This window comes from Rana temporaria, chromosome 1 (genome assembly GCF_905171775.1).
Source record: "Rana temporaria chromosome 1, aRanTem1.1, whole genome shotgun sequence".
Classification (NCBI taxonomy): domain Eukaryota; kingdom Metazoa; phylum Chordata; class Amphibia; order Anura; family Ranidae; genus Rana; species Rana temporaria.
Window position 1 is genome coordinate 563,503,092 of NC_053489.1, and position 19,694 is coordinate 563,522,785.

Genomic DNA, 19,694 nt, shown 5'->3' on the forward strand with positions numbered 1-19,694 from the left:
TTTGAAAATGTTTGTTTGTAGCACAAAAACTAAAAACTGCAGAGGTGATCAAATACCACCAAAAGAAAGCTCTATTTGTGGGAAAAAAAGGACGCCAATTTTGTCTGGGAGCCACGTCGCACGACGTGCAATTGTCAGTTAAAGCGATGCAGTGGCGAATCGCAAAAAGTGGCCTGGTCTTTGACCAGCAATATGGTCTGGGGCTGAAGTGGTTATTGCCCCTTTAAGACCCTTCTACTGTTTGTGAAATCTGAACGGGGTCGTGGTTGAGTTCCTGCACCTATTTTCTGAGAAAAAAAGCTCTGCTTTTACATATTTTTGGTAAAAAAAAAAAAAATCCCAATAACCTTATATTGATTGGTTTACGTGAACTACAAACTATGGTAAATATGTATGGAATTTTTATTTATTAATTTTTTTTATACTAGTAATGGCAGCGATCAGCGACTTAAAGCGGGACTGCAATATTGCTGTGCATAATCTGATACTAACTGACACTTTTAACAGTTTTCAGGAACCAGTGTCACACTGTCAGGCCTCGTACACACGACCGAGGAACTCGTCGTAAATGAAACATTGTTTTCCTCGACGAGTTCCTTGTTAAGCCTCGTACACACGACCGAGGAACTCGATGGGCGAAACACATTGTTTTCCTCGTCGAGTTCCTTGTTAGGCTGTCGAGGAACTTGACAAGGCAAGTTTCTCCATTCCCGTCGAGGAAATAGAGAACTTGCTCTCTTTTTGGCTCGTCGAATTTCTCGGCAGTTTCCTCGACGAAAATGTACACACGAGAAACTCGGTCGTGTGTACGAGGCTTGAGGCTTGTGGAGACTCTTGACAAGCTTTCTTTGCGTACACACTGTCAAGACAAAATCTCGTCGTTCTCAAACGTGGAGATGTAAAACACGTACGACGGCACTATAAAGGGGAAGTTTGATTCCACTGCTGCCACCCTTCTGAGCATGTGCAGGTTTCTAAGCATAAACACGAATGTGTTTCTCGTCGAAAACCAGCCTGACGAGGAACACGACGAGGAAATTGAGACTCCCAACGAGGAAAAAGAGAACTTGTTTTATTTTATTTTTCATCGAGTTCCACGACAGTTTTCTCGATGAAAAACATACACACGACCGTTTTCCTCTGCAAAAAAAGCTCTGCCACCAAGTTTCTTAATGGGTTCTGTCGAGGAAAACGGTCGTGTGTATGAGGCCTCACTGTACTAATGACACTGACTGGGAAGAGGTTGAACATCTAGGACAACGAAAGGGTTAACTGTGTACCTAGCCAGTGTTTTTGTGCACTGTATGTGCTGCTTTTACTAGGAGTGATGGATTTTATTCCTTTGGATCATAGGCAGCATGCCTCCTCCTCCAAACACGGCGAGTTGAGTGGATGCCATAGAGCTCAATTTTTGTCTCATCTGACCACAACACTTTCACCCAGTTCTCTCCTGAATCCTTTAGATGTTCATTAGCAGACTTCAGACAGGCCTGTACATGTGCTTTCTTGAGCAGGAGGACCTTGCAGGCGCTGCAGGATTTCAATCCTTCATGTTGTTACCAATTGTCTTCTTTGGTACCAGCTGCCCTGAGATGATTGACAAGAGTCTCCTGTGTAGTTCTAGGCTGATTCCTCACTAATATCATGATCATTGAAACTCCACGAGGTGAGATCTTGCATGGAGCCCCAGACCGAGGGAGAGCGACAGTTATTTTGTGTTTCTACCATTTGTGAATAATCACACCAACTGTTGTGACTCTCTCTCCAAGCTGCTTGGTGATGGTCTTGTAGCCCATTCCAGCCTTGTGTAGGTCTACAATCTTGTCTCTGACATCTTTGGACAGCTTTTTGGTCTTGGCCATGGTGGAGAGATTGGAATCTGATTGACTGATTGCTTCTGTGGAAAGGTGTCTTTTATACAGGTAACAAGCTGAGATTAGGAGCACTTGCTTTAAAGGGAGTGCTCTTAATCTCAGCTCATTACTTGTATAGAAGACACCTGGGAGACAGATATATTGCTGATTGATAGGGGGTTAAATACTTATTTCACTCATTAAAATGCAAATCAATTTATAACTTTTTTTAAATGTTTTTTTTCTGGATATTTTTTTTGTTCTGCCTCTCACTGTTAAAATAAACCTACCATTAAAATTGTAGACTGATCATTTCTTTTTCAGTGGGCAAACATACAAAATCAGCAGGGGATCAAATACTTTTTTCCCTCACTGTATATACAAAAATGGATAAAAATGTAATCCAGTAGAAACATGTTCTCTAGAACTTGTGTGTTCTTCCTGCGAGAAGACACAGAATCCTGTATTCATTGGATTTCATTCATTTTATCTATACACAGTACAATCGGGAGATTGCTAAGTCACTTTTTTTCACAGAAATATGTGTAGAAAGGCTGGTTCCACGCTGTATGGTTACCTTTATACCCTAACAGACAGTAATTTTCTCAACCCTCTGTAGTCTCCATTATATTTTAATAGACTCTAAGCTCTTCCAACTGCTGTATCTTCTCAAAGGCCTCGTACACACGGCCGAGGAACTCGACGTGCCAAACACATCGAGTTCCTCGGCCAGTTCAGCACTGAAGCCGCCGAGGAGCTCGGCGGGACGAGAGCTCCCATAGAACAACGAGGAAATAGAGAACATGTTCTCTATTTCCTCGCCGAGCTCCTCGTCGGCTTCCTCGGCCGAAAGTGTACACACGGCCGGGTTTCTCGGCAGAATTCAGCCAGAAACTCGGTCGGAAGCTGAATTCTGCCGAGGAAACTGGTCGTGTGTACGGGGCCTTACACTCTAACAGATTGTGACTCTACTGTCTGTATCCTAAGCTTGTTTCAATCTTGTGCGGGTGTGGGAATCGCACCCTTTTCCCCACATCCAACTAAAACATGCTGCTCCTGTACAGATGCGACGGGCTGCTATTCATTCTTAATGGTACCCCCACACATCTAAACACGCAGTGCATTTGCGGTTGTGCAAAATCGCATGCCACAAAAAGCTCCAGCAATTTCCCTGCAGTTGCGGTTTTAAAAAAAGTGCAGGACACTTTTTCCTGTAGGTACATCAGCCCACTCAAGTGAATAAGCTGCTTTGCCCGTGCAAATGCTGACCGCACTAACCACATAGGTGTGAACCTAGCATAAGTATTGTAAGGTCTTCCAACTTTTGGTATCTCACCTTTAAAATCAAATACCGTATTTTTCGGCGTATAAGATGACTTTCTGGATGCAAAAACATGCATCCAAAGTCGGGGGTCGTCTTATACGCCGGGTACGGTCTTTGTGCTCACTTTTTTTGCTGGCGATGACAGTCTCCGTACGGCAAGCGCGAGCGTCAATGATTTAAAAGACGCTCCTTCTCCTCAGAGTGTTCTGTGATAGGAGAAACACAAATCTTCCCAGCAGCGCCTCTGTTCTGTGTTCCTCCTATCACAGATGCCTTCTCATCCTCGGACGTAATGAGAAGACGTCCGTGATAGGCGGAACACAGAACAGAGGCGCTGCTGGGAAAATTTGTGTTCCGCCTATCACAGAACACTTTGAAGAGAAGGCGCGGCTTTCAAATCATTGACGCTAGCGCTCGCAGTATGGAGACTGTCACCGCCGGCAAAAAAAGTGAGTGTTTGCAGTGATTGCACTGGGGGGCAGCAAGTTCAGGCACAGTGGGGGCAACAAGTTCAGGCACAGTGGGGGCAAGTGATGGCACAGAGAGGGGCAAGTGATGACACAGTGGGGGCAAGTGATGGTACAGTGAGGGGCAAGTGATGGTACAGTGAGGGGCAAGTGATGGCACAGTGGGGGCAAGTGATGGCACAGTGGGTGCATGCAATGTAATGGCACAGTGAGGAATGTAATGTAATGGCACAGTGCAGTGAGATTTGAAAAAGCCTGTTTCTGTCAGCGGTTCTGGCTACCCCTCAGCTTCCAGAAAGACTAGTAAGAAGGGGGTAGTCTTATACAGTGAGTATATCCCAAAACCAAAATTTTTCCTGGAAAATTAGGGGGTCGTCTTATGCGCCCAGTCGTCTTATACGCCAGAAAATACGGTACATTGTAAATTCTTCCACCTTTTAGTATTCTTTCTTTGTATCCTTATAGATTGTCCTATTACTGATTATCCTCAATTATATCCCATTAGACTGTAAAGTCAACTTTTTGTATCCTCCCTTTACCCCATAATAGAAGGTAAGCTCTTAAACCCTCTGCTTCCTCTCATATTCTCCAATAGATTGTAAGCTGTTCTGCCTTATACCCCAATGTACTGTAAGCTTGTCTACCTTTTGTATTCTCCCCTATTCCCTAATAGATTGTAACCTCTCCTGCTTTCTGTATCTTCCCTTATACTTTTATATATTGTAAGCTATTCTACCTGTGTATCCCCGCTGATACTCCAAGAGTGTCTGCTGTTCCACCTTTTGTATACTCTTTTAGGCCTGATTCACACCTATGCATTTTTTAGTGCTTTTTGCATTTTGCACTTCAGTCCATTTAACATGGTTTCCTATGGAACACGTTCTGTAGTGCAAATCTACAAAATGCAAAAAGCACAACAAATGAATAGGTGTGAATCAGGCCTTAGACCCTAATAGAAGGTAAGCTCTACCACCATATATATCTTTCCTTATACCCTAGTAGATTGTTAGCTCTTCTGCCTTCATTAACCTTACCTTATGCACTAGTTGATTGTAAGCGCTTCAAAGGACCTGACATGCCTGCTATGTGACAGTATAAAAGTTGAGGTGTATTTATGGAGGCATAAGCGGCCCGTTGAACCCCTGACGCTTCTTCTGTCTGTAGTCTATGGAAATTGCATGTTAACAGGGCCACTGCATAGGGATTCTGACATTTCTGAACCCAGAATTTCAAAGTAAACAGGGAAGATCTAAGAACCTCAGTTGCCTGATCTCTTCCGGCCTTCTATCCTGCAATAGCAACCAGTGCTTCCAGGCTCACAAAAGAGCCCAGTAAGCACTGGGGCCAAGAGGCAGGTAGAGCTGAATGGATTGCTGTATAGCAACTTGGAAGTGCTTCCATCCCACTTAACATAGAAAGGCTGTTTTTTCTGTGTTTGTAGCTCATTAACATCCACCATGCCCCAGGCAACTGCCAAGGCCATTCTATGGGTGATCTGGCTCTAATTTATACTACACTATGGCAGTGTTTGCACCACTCTTCTGTTTTGTCTCACCTAAATGCAACATGCTGAAAGTGGAAAATCAAGGAATTTTAGTAATGTATGCTGTTGTTTTTTAACACTGTATTTTCATTTATTTTTATTTCAGATACACAGGACTGGAAAGACTATCTTCACCATCTATCCAAACCAGCAGGAATAAGTTACCTCCAATTAATTCTGATACAGTAGAGCAACATCTGTCTGTACCCGGTTCTCGTCATTCAGCTGTAAGATAGCATGCATATCTGTTTATTCAACTAGCTAATGTAAAGAACGCATAACTGTTACTGATAAGAAATAGAAAGAAGCCAGTAATTTAAGCAGTATTTTTATCCTAATTTTTTAAGTAATTTAGTAAAAATCTTGTTCTGTGCTTAACTTTCTCTTTTCCATCTAACAGAACAGGGGAAAGTATCCTCACAGCCGGATCTCTAGTGCTGTACCTGATACTACAGGAAGGCGCCCCCTACGGGAGAGAACTGTCATTGTGGAACAATTTTCAAGACCCAATACAACTCACACTTTCAGGGTTTGTCAAATCATATTTTGCGTCTTACGCTTTCTGTTTATTGTAAACAAATATGCTGTTTCTTTTGTATATTATTACATGGTTAGCCTAAAGATACACTTCAGGCTGATAGCTAAACACAGCATAGAAATACATATATGAGAGTTATTTTACCTGCGAAAAAATAAATAGTTCTCTCCATCCTGTTTTGAAAAATACACATTCTATTAGACCACAATGTTAGTGAGCTGACTATTCACTATTGCAGTTAAGCAACTGAGTTAGGTCATTTTCTTGCCCTCAGCTTGTTATTGGACAATGAAGGAATAGTAGCAGCATATTGACAAGTTCACTCTGTACCCTCCTTTTGTCAGCTTACAGTATATGCATTGCAGTACAGCTCAATGGCACTAGTGCTCACCGTCTCTCTTCCAATCTGAGTGCAGCTGTATAACAGATTAGAGGAGACTGATATAAAATGAAAATCAGGCATTTAAACTAGTTTAATTTAAAAATACACTTTTATTTTTGATAAACATAAAACTGCATTAGTTGTTTTTTTTATTATCTATCTGGAGTCCAGCAGTTAAACATATTGTTAATGCATAACTTATTTTTATTACAGTCAGAGACATCTCATAGAAGATCTTTTACTCCTTTGGATTTTGCTAATCATACATGGACAGGACAAGCTTTCCTAACAAGTAAGATCCCATCGTATGCAATACAGTATGATATTACTTAATGCCAAAGCCATAAAACCCAGGAAACAAATCAAAATACAAACAAACAAATCCATCGAACACTCAACCACATAGGTGTGAACCTAGCATAGGTAGTGTAAGGTCCTCCACCTTTTGGTATCTCTCTTTTATACTCTAGTTAGTATATTGTAAATTCTTCCACCTTTTTGTATTCTTTCTTTGCACCCTTATAGATTGTCCTATTATCGATCATCCTCCATTATATCCCGTTAGACTGTAAAGTCAACTTTTTGTATCCTCCCTTTACCCCATAATAGAGGGTAAGCTCTTAAACCCTCTGCTTCCTCTTAACTCAGGGAGTACATTTCCAAGTAGCGGGGAATCTGAACTATCCGAGCACGTATTACTCAGCTGCAGATTTAGCTTGAGAGACACTTTTCATACACTCGCGGGTATATCCGTACTCACGATTATACGTAAATTGAGAGTACTTAAAGCGGGGTATGCCTGTATTCACTATTTATTTCCATAAAACCCAGGAAACAAATCAAAATACAAACAAACAAATCCATCGAACACTCAACCTTCAAAAAAAGAAAACACGTAATAAAAACCACAATATTCTACATCAACAACTATTTACAGCTTGGATCTCAAAACCAAAAAAAACAACACAAAACAACCTAAAATGCAGACAGCACAGAATAATAAACATGACAATGGTAAAAAAAACTAAACAGACTGGGAGGAGGCCTCGTTAACCTCCCCGGCGGTATGATTATGTCAGATTTTTTATGCTGTAAGCGGTATAATAATTTTGCATGAACATTTTTATATTGTAAGTGGGTATTATAAAGTTTGAAACACAAAATCATAAATTATAATATAATAAATAACTATAAATAATAACAAATAATAATATAATAATAATACTTTTTATTCAATAAATTTTAGTCAATAATATAATCAAAAACACTGACTTTTTTTGGCCAAACAAGGGTGCAATATTACTAGTCATATTTCTTCAGTAAACATCCCGGGTATGGTAAATTTTGAAACATGGGACAGAACAAAACAAATACAAGAAAGAGAGTCACCGCTCTAGGTGGGTCTGCTATATGGTCACACGTTTAAAACAGGATTCCAAGGGTGCTGGCAGTGCACTGGGCAAGCATGAAAAGTAGATGAAAGATGGATAGCCGCACTCCAAAAAAAACGCGCAGGTTGTCTTTTATTTAAATGAACAGCAAATACATCACCAAATCATAAAACAGGAACAGGGGAACAGCCAACGTTTCGCACAAGACTAGTGCTTATTCATGGCCATTAATAATTAGCCATGAATAAGCACTAGTCTTGTGCGAAACGTAGGCTGTTCCCCTGTTCCTGTTTTATGATTTGGTGATGTATTTGATGTTCATTTACGGTAAATAAAAGACAACCTGCACGTTTTTTTTGGAGTGCGGCTATCCATCTTTCATCTACTTTTCATGGGACAGAACAAAGTCTGACGTCACAATCGGGACAATAGAACCTGGTTTCTTTTCTGATTTTCCTTCCAGTGTCATCACGCTTAGAGCAACAAACCACACACATCATTGTGGTTGCTGACTTCTTTTCTGTTGGTGGGATGTGGTCCATAAAGTGACGACCAGTCAGGCGTTCCGAGTTGACAACGCCGGCAGCACGACGTCCAGCTCTATTTACAGCCGTTGGTGTTTGGTGCTTCAGAAATATCAGGTCGGCAACTTTCCAAACAAAGTCCGCATGAACCACAGGCTTGTCACTCTTTTTTTTCTAGCAGAATGAAGGCATTCCACAAGCACTGCTCAAGAAGATGCCTGAAGATTTTCTTGTAATATTTTTTTTGTTGTTTTCTCATCGCTGGATAAAATGTCATTGCCTGGTCAGCTCTGTCAACACCTTCTATGGTGTTGTTGTAGTCTATCACGACTGTGGTTTCATTATGTCTCTTTTGTGTGTACCATGACAGTGGGGGTGTTATGAATAGTACTCATTGGGCACACATCTTTTTTGTCGCACTATCTCAGTGCCATCATTTTGCCTTTCTGCCAGGCATCCATTTCTCCTGGCTTGAGCTTTTTATTGCCAAAGATTGTCAGCATGTCACAATGGTTAGCCCTAACGGCCCCATATGCATCTGTCTTGTTCTACAGAAGGAACTCATAGAGTTCAGGAGATGTGTAAAAATTGTCTGTAGTTACACAATAGCCCTGATTTAGCAATAGCTCAATCAAAGTAAGAACTGAAGATGTTGCCATTCCATAATTACTGAATCTTGCGTTGAATTTGGTTACTTTCCCGGTGTATAGGACCGAATTTCATATGTAACCAGTGCTGGATTCACATAGCATGAATGATTTTATGCCAAATTGTGCTCTCTTTAATGTGATATACCTTCTTCCTTTGTAGGCCATTAGACTTTCGTCGATACCGATGTCTCTATCTGGTACATAGGTCTGCTGGAAATTTTTCTGAATAATTTTATATACCTCCCAAATCTTTTTGAGTTTTGATGCTGGATGAGAACTCTCATCAAATTCTTCATTATTTTCAAAGTGCAAATACTTAATTATCAGGGAAAATTTGTACTCCGACATGACGGTGCCAAATAATGGAGTGGCTAGTAATTTATTGGTTGTCCAATACCACTTCTGCAGGGGTTTCTCCACCACTCCCTGAAGAATTATTAGGCCCAGAAATGTCTAAATGTCCTCTTTGGTCACTGGTTCCCACTTGCTGCTCCTTGAAAACCTCTAATGCGTAGCAGCTTGTTGCTCCTGGTACAGATTTGTCTCCGTAACAATGTTTTCAATAACCTCACTGGTCAAAAATAGTTGAAGGTATGACAAGGGGTTGTCATCTTCAACAGCCACTTTGATACCAGGTGCTCCAGTAAATGGGAATCTTGGGGGCGCTTCGTGATCCGTACCGCAGTCAATAGAGCACCAAGTCCACACATCACTGTGAAATTGCTTTCCGTGTCTGGTGACGAATTTCCCCACGAATCGCTATCACTCAATTCTGCAAGCGATTCTGTATCGCTATCGCTGTTTTCCAGCAGGTCATAAACCGTTTTTGAGGTAGAGGCATGCTTTTTTGATGCCATGGTCATTCTGCAGTTTCTAGACAAAGTACAGTGAAACTGAAGGCAAGGGCACTGGACAAAGCACTGGGGGGCAAACTAAGGTAAATTTATTTGATTTGGTAATGTAATACAATAGGATTACAATGTATAGCGCGTGTTGTGTTTTATACTATTTGAATTTGCTGGTTCCACCCCCCTGCGTCACGATGCTCGCAGGGTATGGAAACCGGAACACACAGCGGGAGTATGTCGCGGGATCCCGGGGACAAGGTAAGTAACCTCTTTCAGGATCCAGCGATGCAATCCTGAGTGGGGCTCGGGGTTACCACTAATGGTACTGAAATTTCACCCCGAGCCACACTCGGGAATACCGGCAAGGAGGTTAGGCAGAGAATCATGAATCAAATATTTTTTGGACGTTTGGAAATCCTTTGTCCAAACCCTATCGGTTGGCACGCAACAGTCTATAATGAAATGTTTCCAATATACCCAGTGCTATCAAACTAGATTGCTGAAATAATGACCCTCCAATTGATAAGGTATCCTTCACTTACTTGGAAATATCCATTAAAACCTGATAGTTAAGGCCTTCCCCCTTTCCATCTATCACATTTTTAACTGACCGCTGTACATCCTGGTGCTTACTATGACTCCTTTCTAGACCCAGTTTACTTTAAAAAAATTTTTTTTAAGAACTGTATATTGTCATGTTCTATTCTTTATTCCGCCAAATGTTACGTCCCCTGAAATTTTTAATTTGTTGTTACCTAAAATATAAATAATAAAACTATATAACTAAAAAAAATCTAAACAGAAAGTAATTTTAAAAAGAGGTTTCTCTTATCGTCCATGGACAGACACAGTTCTTTAAATCTTGGCAAGTGGGTTATGTTCCCTGTTTACAGGAGAGGACTAGGCAGAAACATGCTAGATAATTAAATACATGTTACTTTGAAAGAGTTAAACAGCCCCGCCCAGGGAGTGGTCCCTCCAGACAAAACCCTCCCCCCTGCAGTCTGCAGTCTCAGTTTCGTTCTGCCTATCAAAGGAGAAGGACGTATGGCTCACTTTGGGCCCAGCGCTCTGAAGAAAAATGTTATTTTATTTTATTTTATTTTTTCTTGAAAGAATCTTCTATCAACTGTCGGCTGAGAGACAGGCTGGATATATAGATCCTTGTAGTCTACTCAGTCCCGCCAGCGACTTTATGCAAAAGAGGCTGGGTCTGCCACAACATACTCCATGACTCCTGGGGTGGCCAATGAGCTTTGCTCCATTGCGGTTGTAGGCCTGTCAGGAATGCGTCAGTGAGTCCTCGCTTGGATGGGTAAGTACAGTCCCTCCCGCTTCGGTGGGTTGGTACGGCTGGGCATTCCTGGGGTTCGGGGGTCCTCCTATCCTCCCTTCCCTGCTCCTTTTCCCTCTGCTGCATTACATTACTGCTGTCGGGAGGGGGGGGGCACCTTACTGAGGGGACTGCGGTACGTCTGGCCTGTGTTTCTTTTTACTGCTGGGGTCTTTTTCAAAGAGGATTTTGGACACTGTTTAGCCTCTTTGGGCTTTCACTGTTCAAAATGCTGCGTTTTGCCCCCATTGTTGTAGTGCTGTCGCCATTTTGTGGGTCATTTTCAGTTACTATTGAAAATCCCATTGGCGGCCATTTTGTTATAGCCGCACTATGGCACAGGTTACTATTACGGTCGGCCATCTTGTGCTGGTCCCTACGGCGCGCAGCACAGGTCTCCTCACGAATTGCCTCACAGTTTACCTCAGTTTACCTCACAGTTTACCTCACCGTTTTTCCTCCTCTCTCACACACGTCTTCTCCTGTGATGGTGAGTCCCCTGGGACCTCCCGTTCAGCGCAGCAAGAGGGTGGGTTTTCAGTCTAGCCTGAATAGGGCCCTGGGAGCTTTTGAAATGGTGTCAGTTTCTTCCCCAATCATGCCTGAGGTGGCATGTGAGGGGGGTACAAAGCGCCCCCTCCCCCCGCTATTCCCTGGGGAATGATCTATATCAGACCAGGACCTGGCTGCGGCTCAGGTGTCCCGGTTCTGTTTTATATGGAATACAAAAACATACTTGGGGGGCACACCCTAAAAATTCTATACATCTAAGATGGTGCTGCTATAAGACCAAAGACAGTACAAAACAGATTATAGCGCACACATGAAAAAATAACATTTATCCTGCAAGGCTAGTTAAAAACACCTGAACATATTCAAAAATACGGGGGTTTGGTCACACTATATGGTCATGAACAGTAGTGCTAAACCCACATACTGCGACAAAGTACCCAGAATTAGTGGGTCCTAACCTGTTAAAAGAATGAAAGAACCTAGTGTCTCAACCTTGGGAGATAAACTCCTCTATATGGGAGAACTGAAGGGATACTTCCTATACACTGGTGGCCACTAATGTGAGGTAATGAAGAGGGGGAGGGGTGCTCCAGCCCAAGAGACCTGGTCAGAGTCTATACAAAAACATACTTGGGGGGCACACCCTAAAAATTCTATACATCTAAGGTGGTGCAGCTATAAGACCAAAGACAGTACAAAACAGATTATAGCGCACACATGCAAAAATGACATTTATCCTGCAAGGCTAGTTAAAAACACCTGAACATATTCAAAAATACGGGGGTTTGGTCACACTATATGGTCATATAGTGCTAAGCCCACTTACTGCGACAAAGTACCCTGAATTAGTGGGTCCTAACCTGTTAATAGAATGAAAGAACCTAGTGTCTCAACCTTGGGAGATAAACTCCTCTATATGGAGTATCCCTTCAGTTCTCCCATATAGAGGAGTTTATCTCCCATGGTTGAGACACTAGGTTCTTTCATTCTATTAACAGGTTAGGACCCACTAATTTTAGGTACTTTGTCGCAGTAAGTCGGCTTAGCACTATATGACCATATAGTGTGACCAAACCCCCGTATTTTTGAATATGTTCAGGTGTTTTTAACTAGCCTTGCAGAATAAATGTCATGTTTGCATGTGTGCGCTATAATCTCTTTTGTACTGTCTTTGGTCTTATAGCAGCACCATCTTAGATGTATAGCATTTTTAGGGTGTGCCCCCCAAGTATGTTTTTGTATAGACTCTGACCAGGTCTCTTGGGCTGGAGCACCCCTCCCCCTCTTCATTACCTCACATTAGTGGCCACCAGTGTATTGGAAGTATCCCTTCAGTTCTCCCATATAGAGGAGTTTGTCTTCCAAGGTTGAGACACTAGGTTCTTTCATTCTATTAACAGGTTAGGACCCACTAATTTGGGGTACTTTGTTGCAGTAAGAGAGCTTAGCACTATATGACCATATAGTGTGACCAAACCCCCGTATTTTCGAATATGTTCAGGTGTTTTTAACTAGCCTTGCAGGATAAATGTCATTTTTGCATGTGTGCGCTATAATCTGTTTTGTACTGTTTTATATGGAGACGTGGACGGTGGTGTAATGGTTCACTCCCTCACCTGGCAGCAAGAGAGTCACGGGTTTAAATCTGGACTCCAACACAAACTGCCTGGAGATTGCATGCTCTCTCCCTATGTCTACGTGGGTTTTCTCCGGATAATCCGGTTTCCTCCTACACTCCTATGACATGTGTGTAGAACACTTGTCAGTGCGCTGTATGGAATTCCCTTATGCTGTCTGTGCAGCGGAGGTTTCCTCTGAGGGCTCGGTCTTTTTTGTGAAAATCAAACCGCTCTGTAAAAGCTTTTCCTTATTTTTTCTTTGACTTGTTCATTTATAAGGAATGGGAAATGCTGCAGAAGTCTTTTTAGCTCCTCAACGCCTGGGGTTTTCCCCCTTTTGAGGAGAGTTTAAAAAAAAAAAATTTCCTCAGGTTGTGCTCTCCCTATAGAAGGGACCCCTACCTTCAGGGACCTTACTGTTAGGAGGTCCGAGGCGCTGACCCGCTCCATGTTTACCATGCTGGGGTATGCATTGCGACCTGTTGTGGCTGCAACCTTGGTGTCTCTGACACTCTGAATGGGCAAGGTTTTACACAGACTGTGGAGGGGTACCAGCTCCCTCCCTAAATTTATTAGACTGGCCGACCAGTTGGTCCAGGGCCTTCTATGTGTCTGTGATGCCACACAGGGCATCCTTGATGTCCAGAGCCTCTGTTTCGGCGGTAGTTTTGCACCACCTGATTTGGCTGAATTGCTGGTCTGCTGACCTAGCATCTTAAAATGCCCTGGCTGAATATATCCTTCAGGGGTGGGAGTTTTTTTGGTACCTCGTTGGATGACATTATCAAGGATGTCACTGGGGGTGAGAGCACTCTCCTTCCTCAGTCCACCAGGGGAAAGGAGCCGTGCCTCGGGCCGGGTCCTTCAGTCCCCGCTCAGAAGCGGTATTTTTGCGTCAGTCAGGGCCCGCGGGTTGACCCTCCCAGGCCGACTAAAGACTCAACTGGGGGACTGAAATGTCCCTAGGTGCGTAAGCCAAACACGCTGGCACCCTATCCTGCCAATGTATGTAGGCTCCCCCTGCCCGTATTTTGGGTGGGGGCATGGCTTTGCAGGTTCACAGCTCGGTGAACCTCCCTGCTCGCCGACCAGTGGGTCTGCGGGGTGGTCTCTTCGAAGTATTAGATAGGGTTCCTTCCTATCCACCGAACAGATTTTTTTCCCTCGAGTCTTGCGGCTTGTCGGTCTGCCCTGAGGCATTGTAGGGCTTGCTAAGCTGCGGGGTAATTTTTGCCTGTCCTGCAGGACTAGAGGTTTGAGGGATTCTATCCAAATCTGTTCTCGGTCCCAAAGATGCACGGGGTCCGTCCGATTTTGGGCTTCAAGGGCCTAAAATGCCTTTGTGAATGATTGGTAGTTCCGCACGGAATCCATTCGATCCGTGGTAGCTGCGCTCCACGTGGGGGACTTTCTGGCGTCCTTTGACATCAAGGACGCATACATGCATGTCCCATTTTGCGCAAGTCACAGAGATTCTGTGCTTCGCGATTAGGAGGTCCACTGTCAGTTCAGTTTGTGGCCCTTCCCTTTGATCTAGCGTCAGCACCAAGAGTTTTCATCAGGGTGCTTCTAGCTTTGCTGGGACAGCGAGGCTTTGCCATCATGGGCTGCTTAGACACCCTTTTTCTGAGAGCAGCTTCTGGCTCAGAATTAGTGGAGGATGTGTCTATAGCCATTGTGGACCCTCCGAAAATTCAGGTGGGTGTTAAACATTTTGTCGGTCCTGGTTCCGACTCAGCATTTGGAGTACCTAGGGTTGATCCGGACTCCTCGATGGCAAAGGTTTTTCTTCCCCTGGAGAAATTGCAGACTCTTCAGTCTACAGTGAGGGTGTTGGCTTCATGCAATCGGTAATTTCTCAGTTTTGCATGCGAGTCCAGGGCCTGTTGGTAGCCTTCTTCGAGTCTGTACCGTATGCCCAGTTCCACACTAGTGTTTTCTAGTGGGAGATACTGTCCAAGTGGTACAAATCTCTTTTGTCTCTGGATCATCAGATCTGGTGAGCCACCTACTCAGAGTCTCTCTGAATTGGTGGCTGGGATCTCTGACTCTTCGGTCCGGGAAGTCGTTTCTTCCCGTTTAGTGGACGGTGATTATGACGGTCGCCAGCCTCGCGGGTCCAGTCGGCCCAGGGTACTGGACTTTAGTGGACTCCTGTCTACCGATCAATGTCCTAGTACTTTGGGCGATCAGGCTATGCCTCTCCTCGTGGTCGAGGAGGTTGAAGGGTCGCCCGATCTGGATTCAGCCGGACAACACCACGGCCATGGCTTCGGTCTACCATCACCTAGGTATACTGGCAGGCCGACTACCGGAGTCGCCAGATGCTGGACCAGGGCGACTGGTCTCTGTACTTGGAGGTTTTTCAGCTCCCTTGCAGGAGGTGAGACTCACAGGGCATGGATCTCCTGGCCGCTCGTCTCGACCACAAGGTGTCTAGTGATCCCTGTACGGACGCGTCAGACGCGTTGGTGGCCCTGTGGGGTCTGTATCGGCTACTTTATGTCTTTCCTCTATTGTAGTTGCTTCCTCGGTTGCTCCATAGAGTGGGGGTCGAGGGGATCCCGATGGTTCTAATCGCTCCAGATTGGCCTCGGCGTCCTTAGTACACCGATCTCGGGCGCTTGGTGGCGGTTGCCAGGGCAGGAGGACCTTCTGTCTCAAGGTCCCGTACTTCCTCCTGTGGTACAGTCACTGGCTTGCACGTCATGGCTGTTGGAAGCCAGACTTTAAGAGGCCTGGGGTCTGTCCATCTCGGTCATCTCACCCATGCTGAAAGCAAGGTAGTCTCCTTCCACAGACGAACTCGGTGTCCTGCTGTTTTTACAGCTTGGAATGGATCTAAAATTGCCTTAAGCACCGTTTGGGGGCAGATTTCAGCCTTGGCTGTGTTTTTTGTCAGTGGCCTTTTGCGGCCCATTCCCTGGTGGGTACCTTTTTTGTGCTAGGGGTTTGTCATATACTTCCCCCTCTTGGTTACCTCTTCCCCCATGAGTTTGGACTCTAGTGCTCTCAGTTCTTCAGGAAACTTCCTTTTTGGAAACATCAGAGAGATTCTTCTCTTGACACTATCTCGGAAGGGGGCATTTTTAGTGGCATTACTTCTGTCAGAAGGGTTTCTGAGTTGGCGGTCTTGCCTTGCAAGTCTCCATGCTTGATCCTCCATTAGGATTACGTGGTGGTGTTTTCGAAGGTGGTTTCGGCCTTTCGCCTGAATGAGGACTTTGTTGTTTCATCCTTTTGTCCTCGGCCGGCGCATCCTAAGGAGGTTGTGTTTCCTACTTTAGACGTGGTACGCACTTTGCGGGTGTACCTGCCTGCTACGGTTCAGTTTCGGACATCTGACGCTCCTTTTGTGTCGGTGTCTAGTCCACAAAAGGGCCTGGCGGTCTCGTTGACCACCATTTCTCGGTGGATCAGAAAGGCTGTCATACAGACCTATGCTCTTAGGGGCCGGGCGCCCCTTTTCCGGTCACGGCACTTTCGACCAGGGCAATTGGTGCTTCCTGGGTTTTCTGACATTATGCGTGTGTCTCACAGGTGTGCAGGGCGGCGACTTGGTCGTCCGTTCACACTTTTTCCAGATTTTACATGGTTGCTGTGAATGCATCTTCTGATGCTTCTTTCGGCCACTAGGTTTTGCCGGCGGCTGTTTACTGTTGCACCTCCTCTGTTGAGGAGCTCTGCTTGTTTTGGGGTGAAGTTAAAATTGGTTTTACTGATACTGTTCCCACCCCTCGTTTTTGACACTGCTTGGAGACATCCCACTTGTCAAGATTTAAGGAGCTGTGTCCATCCATGGACGATAAGAGAAAATAGGATTTTTTGTACTCTCCGTAAAAATCCTTTTCTCTGACATCCATGGACGGACACAGCACCCACCCATTCTTTTTTGGTTTGTACTGCTTGTTACGAAATGAGGCTGCATACTGCAGGGAGAAGGGCTATGTCTGGAGGGACCACCCCCTGGGTGGGGCTGTTCAACTCTGTTAAAGCAACATGTATTTAATTATCTAACATGTTTCTGCCTAGTCCTCTCCTGTAAACAGGGAACATAGCTCACTTGTCAAGATTTAAGGAGCTGTGTCCGTCCATGGACGTCAGAGAAAAGGATTTTACGGTGAGTACAAAAAATCCTATTTTTCCTGTATATATTTTTCAAATGAATATCTATCTCTTTTAGTCCTCTTGCATGTGGCCTGGGTGCCTCAGCTATAGCATATTTTAATCTATAGGGCTGAATTACAGAAAGCACTGTGCTCTTGTAACTGCTGGCACGTTTTTGGGCATCATTTTTAAAACTTAAAATTTTGTGTCCTTAGGGCTAAAATATGCTGCAGCTGTGGCTTAGGGGCATCACAACAACAAACTTATTTTATACTGTACGCCCATACGCTTATTTTTACAGCTGTGTGCAAGAGGCCTTAAACAGATTTTTGTAGTATTTATCAGTATAGACTTAAACCCATTGAGCCTTCCTTCTAGGCTAGATTGATAACAGTCATACTTTATTGATAACCAATTCTTATCTGCTATCTGTAAATAGTTCTAGTGGGAGCAAAGGTGTGGTAGAAGTTCAATATAGTACTGATGCTTTGTCATGGCTGGATCCCTCAGCTTCACATAACTTTACTTTACTCCACTGATGAGATCTGAATGCCAGAAGTGAACATGGTTGCACAGGAGGTATCTCTTATGTTCATGCTGATATCTCCATGAAACACCTATAACAAATGAAAGAGGGAGAATGTGATTGGTTGTTTTGTCTTTACTAAGCTCTGGAGCAAATGCACTTGCAGAGTGCAACTACATTTTCAAAAGTGCGCAGTCTATTTGCCTTTAGTAAAATAAACCCATTTATTACTAATGATCTGGTGTGTCTATTTTGCTGCTGGCTCCTGCTTTCCTTAAAATCTTCCTCCCTTTGAGCCCCCCTCCCCCATTCTATGAATTAAAGCGGTTGTAAACCTCTAAAAAAATAAAAACAAAACTGCAAGACAAAGGCATAATGAGCTAGTATGCATCATTTACTAGCTCATTATGAAATACTTACCTTAGAATGATGCCCTGCAGTGCCGCCCGCACTCCGCTCCCACGGCCAACATCTTCCCCAGAGTTACTTCCCTGGAATTATGCTGTGATTGGCCGGAGCCGTGATGACATCACTACTGCGCATGCGTGTGGGTACCGCCAGTCACGGCACTTGTCTTAAAGAGACAGCACGAGCGGGCCACGCCTTCAATGTGCATGTGCTGATGACGTCGGCGGTAGCGTATATAGTAAATATCTCCTAAACAGTGAAAGTTTAGGTTATATTTACAGTACCTACAGGTAATCCTCACTTTAGGCTTACCTGTTGGTACAATTAAAGAGGAAGACTTTACTTCCTCTTTAATCATCATCTATGAGTGGAGGGGGGTAATGAACAATTGACTCATCCACCTATCCTCCATTCATAGATTACATTTCATTCATAGAAGCTATAGTACAGTTTCTTTGATTTGTGGAGGTGGGTGGAAATTGTGGGCATAGTCATACCCTCGAGTGCCTGTCACAACAGTTCCCTTATTCCTGGGGGGGAGTATCAGAGGAGGAAACATTTTAAGGAATGCAATAGCCTGCAGCACAATGTACAAATCAGATTGAGCCCTGGTTCACACTGGGTACGATTTGGAACGATTTGAGATGCGATTTGACATGTCAAATCGCATCTCAAATCGGCGGCAATTGTCGGCAATGGCACTGTCCTAATCAGTGCGACACCGCATCTGCGATTTCAAAAAGTAGTTCCTGTACTACTTTTTGCGATTTCGGGCCGCAATTTACATTAAATTGCGGCCGAAATCGCGGCAAACCGCGGCAAAATCGCGGCCGCGAAATCGCGGAAAAATCGCGCATTTTACCGCGATTTTGAATTCGCAGCAGTGTGAACCTAGGCTGAGAGTATGTACTTTGTTTTATTTTTTTATTCTAACTTAGGCTTTAACAACCATGCTGGAGAGTGTCGCATTATAACTAGAAGTAACAATAATTTACTTTTTTACTTTCAACAAGAGGTCAAACAATAGGCGTTTAGGTCCATCCGGATGGGACGAGTTGGGCTTAGCTCATCCCCTTCACAATATAGTATAAGCTGAACCTATCACCTGAACATGTATGTGCATGGGTAACAATTCATTTTCTAAACAGCCAATGCCTCAATTAAATAATTTCTATGATTGCGAATGATTATAAAAAATATAAATTTATATGTTTTGGTTTTTCCATCAAGGTTCCCAGTATCAACCAAAATCATTTCAGAGGAATGCACCAAATGCGAGAAGAAAATTTCAAGTTGCCTCCTAATGAGCAGTAACATGGACAACGCTTCTTACCTAATTAGTGGGTGCACAGCTCTCCCAATCCATGTGTTCACAAATAGTTCTTGTATGTAACAAACTGGCCACTTTTATAAAAGACTCTTTAAGAGATTTGTTTGACAATATGAGGATCTATTCTAATGTATTTAACATAATATAATTATGTAATGTACCTAGAACAATACAATAATTACATATTGTCCCTCCCCTTGGTAAACGTTTTGTATAAAGCTGGTGATACACTGTGCGAAATTCCTATGGGAACCAGCTGAAATCGCTCCATTCGACAAAAGTTGATAGTTTAATTGACTTATGTTGAAGAAACCTGCTGGAAATGTTTCAGCTGAACA

At 43.7% G+C, this 19,694-nt stretch overlaps 1 protein-coding gene across 2 annotated transcripts in view; it reads left to right on the forward strand.

The window, feature by feature from the left end:
• The window catches only part of FAM149A (family with sequence similarity 149 member A), a 137,483-nt gene extending 118,030 nt beyond the window's left edge, over positions 1-19,453 (forward strand). For both annotated transcript variants that reach the window (XM_040334356.1, XM_040334363.1), the window contains exons 11-14: positions 5,294-5,414; positions 5,588-5,716; positions 6,321-6,399; positions 19,257-19,453. In XM_040334356.1, the coding sequence (XP_040190290.1) occupies positions 5,294-5,414; positions 5,588-5,716; positions 6,321-6,399; positions 19,257-19,330 (403 nt within the window). In that variant the 3' untranslated portion in view covers positions 19,331-19,453. The remainder of the gene's footprint in view (positions 1-5,293; positions 5,415-5,587; positions 5,717-6,320; positions 6,400-19,256) is intronic.
• The last annotated feature ends 241 nt before the right edge of the window (positions 19,454-19,694 follow it).